This window comes from Egretta garzetta, unplaced genomic scaffold (genome assembly GCF_000687185.1).
Source record: "Egretta garzetta isolate BGI_Z169 unplaced genomic scaffold, ASM68718v1 scaffold688, whole genome shotgun sequence".
In the NCBI taxonomy this organism is placed as follows: domain Eukaryota; kingdom Metazoa; phylum Chordata; class Aves; order Pelecaniformes; family Ardeidae; genus Egretta; species Egretta garzetta.
In genome coordinates this window covers 205385-207879 of record NW_009260514.1, presented here as the reverse complement: position 1 = coordinate 207879, position 2495 = coordinate 205385, and the positions used below count along the sequence as shown (strand labels likewise).

The 2495-nt window shown below is 49.3% G+C and overlaps 1 protein-coding gene across 1 annotated transcript; it reads right to left on the bottom strand.

Annotated features, from left to right (window-relative positions):
* Window positions 1-255: 255 nt before the first annotated feature.
* Window positions 256-1764, bottom strand: LOC104131417 (potassium voltage-gated channel subfamily A member 2). Its single transcript, XM_009644582.2, has one exon. The coding sequence runs from the start codon at window positions 1753-1755 to the stop codon at window positions 256-258; it is 1500 nt and encodes a 499-aa protein (XP_009642877.1). The 5' UTR covers window positions 1756-1764.
* Between the last annotated feature and the right edge of the window lie 731 nt (window positions 1765-2495).

Here is a 2495-nt window from a genome sequence, read left to right as displayed (position 1 = left end):
GAAACCCGCAAGCCTGGGATGGGAGAAGGGAAACGAAATGGGTTGGTTGGTTGGTTGGTTGGTTGTGGTTTTTTTTTGCACGAATGCTTATTCAGTGTGGAAATCAAAGGTTAAAAGTCACTTACACAGCTATTGCTTCCCATGCAGAACCAAATATACACCGTAGAAAATACTGTATTAACTACAATGCAGAGCAGCACTCAATATCTGCAATTGTTCCACTTCAGCTTTAAATACGGTACTAGATTTTAGCGACTAGACATCGGTTAGCATTTTGGTGATATTCACATAGTTTGTGTTAGCTAGGGTGCAATTGGCTGTCTTCAAGTTCTCCTCCCTAAAATCCTCATTGCTATTGTTTACGCCTTCCTGAATCTCCATATAATCAGACTTACTAATAGTAGAGGCACTTCTGCTTTTCTTTAGGTCAGGGGAAGAGGGGATCTTTGGGCAGCTGGTTACTTGCAAATATTGAGCCTGCTCCTCTCCCTCCGTCTCCCGGTGGTAGAAGTAATTGAAGTTAGACACTATGACGGGCACTGGTAAGGCAATCGTTAATACGCCAGCGATGGCACACAAGGAACCCACTATTTTCCCCCCGATGGTCGTGGGGACCATGTCTCCATAGCCAACAGTCGTCATGGAAACCACGGCCCACCAGAAGGCGTCGGGGATGCTCGGGAACTGGGACTCGCTCTCGTCGGCCTCGGCAAAGTAGACGGCGCTGGAGAAGAGGATGACACCGATGAAGAGGAAGAATATCAAGAGGCCCAGCTCCCGCATGCTGGCCTTGAGAGTCTGCCCCAGGATCTGCAGCCCCTTGGAGTGTCGGGAGAGTTTGAAGATCCTGAAGACCCGCACCAAGCGGATGACTCGAAGGATGGCCAAGGACATGGCTTGCTGGCCTTGCTGCCCATCCTCTGGCTTCTCGGCCAGCTCTGTCCCTAAGGTGATGAAATAGGGAATGATGGCTACGATGTCTATAATGTTCATGATGTTGGTAAAAAACCCAGCCTTGCTGGGGCAGGCGAAAAACCTCACCAAGAACTCGAAGGAGAACCAGATGATGCAAAGTGTCTCCACGATGAAGAAGGGGTCTGTGAAAGAGGTGGACTGCTGGTACCCCATGCTGCTGTTGGAGTAGGGGGGATGGCTCAGCCCACTGCCATGCATGTCTTCATTCTCATCCCGAAAAATGGGCAACGTTTCCAGGCAAAAGCTGACGATGGAGATTAAAATCACCATGACAGAGACGATAGCTATAATCCTGGCAGGGCCTGAGCTCTCAGGGTACTCAAAGAGCAACCACACTTGTCTCTGAAACTCGTTCTCAGGCAACGGCCTTTCCTCTTCTTTGATGTAGCCTTCATCCTCCCGGAACATCTCCATTGCTTCTTCCCCCAGTTCATAGAAACGAATCTCTTCTGAGAAGATATCTAAGGGCACGTTAACCGGCCTCCGCAACCTCCCGCCAGACTGGTAATAGTACAAAATCGCATCGAAGCTGGGTCTGTTCCGGTCAAAGAAGTACTCGTTTCGGAGCGGGTCGAAATATCTCATCCTCTTTTTAGGATCCCCTAGTAAGGTCTCTGGGAACTGGGCTAGTGTCTTGAGCTGTGTCTCGAAACGCAGACCCGAAATATTAATGACCACCCTCTCGCAGCATTCATGGTCGGTCTCAGGGTTATACGTGTCCTGCGGGTGACCGGGAAGAGCTGCAGCTTCGTCTGCAGGATCTCCGGTAGCAACTGTCATATTGGGGTTTAAAAGAAATCCTTATGCTAAGCTCTTCCCAGTGCCCAGTGGTGGGATCGGATTCAGGGCAGGGCTACTATCCTGCAGAAGGACAGGTACGTAGGTTTGGAAGTGTCTCATGAAAAGGCGAAGGGATGATAAAAAAAAAAAAAAGAGAAAATAATAATAAAAAAAAAAAAAAGGAAAGAAAATTGCCCCTGCTGAGAAAGAGAGAGATGAAATAAAGTCGGGGGGGAGGAGAGCAGCTCCCTTCACTAGCTTGTCTATCCCCTTCCTCGGGGGCGTTAATTTGCCGCCTTTGGGACAGAGTTCACAAACTCCCATCTAAACCCATTAGGTGGAAGAGGGAAAGCACCTGAGGAACCCTCACCTATTCAAAACCAGCGTGGAAAAAACTGGCATTGGTAAAGCAGAACTTTTGGGGAGGGCTAAAAATAAAAATTCCAATTAAAAAAAAAAATTTAAAAAAGGAGAGGGGAAGGGAAGAGAAAGGCAGGAAGAAAAATAACCCCATCCAGCCCCAAAGTGGCGATGGGACCCGACGGGGCGCTGGGGAGAGGCAGACCAGGCTCAGCTCATTCCCAGGCATGCAGGTAAGGGTTAACATTTAACCGTGCAATCTCAGGCAAGCTACCCTCTAGGAAAGCTCTAAGTCCGGTTTTAAGTTCGACACCTTCCCAATCCTCCTGCCCTGGCCAGACGGAGGCGAGGCGACATGCTGCCCTCCCTGCCTGCAGCCA

Excerpts from the sequence above, each read along its gene's own strand:
- LOC104131417 (XM_009644582.2), bottom strand. The coding sequence starts at position 1,755 with ATGACAGTTGCTACCGGAGATCCTGCAGACGAAGCTGCAGCTCTTCCC.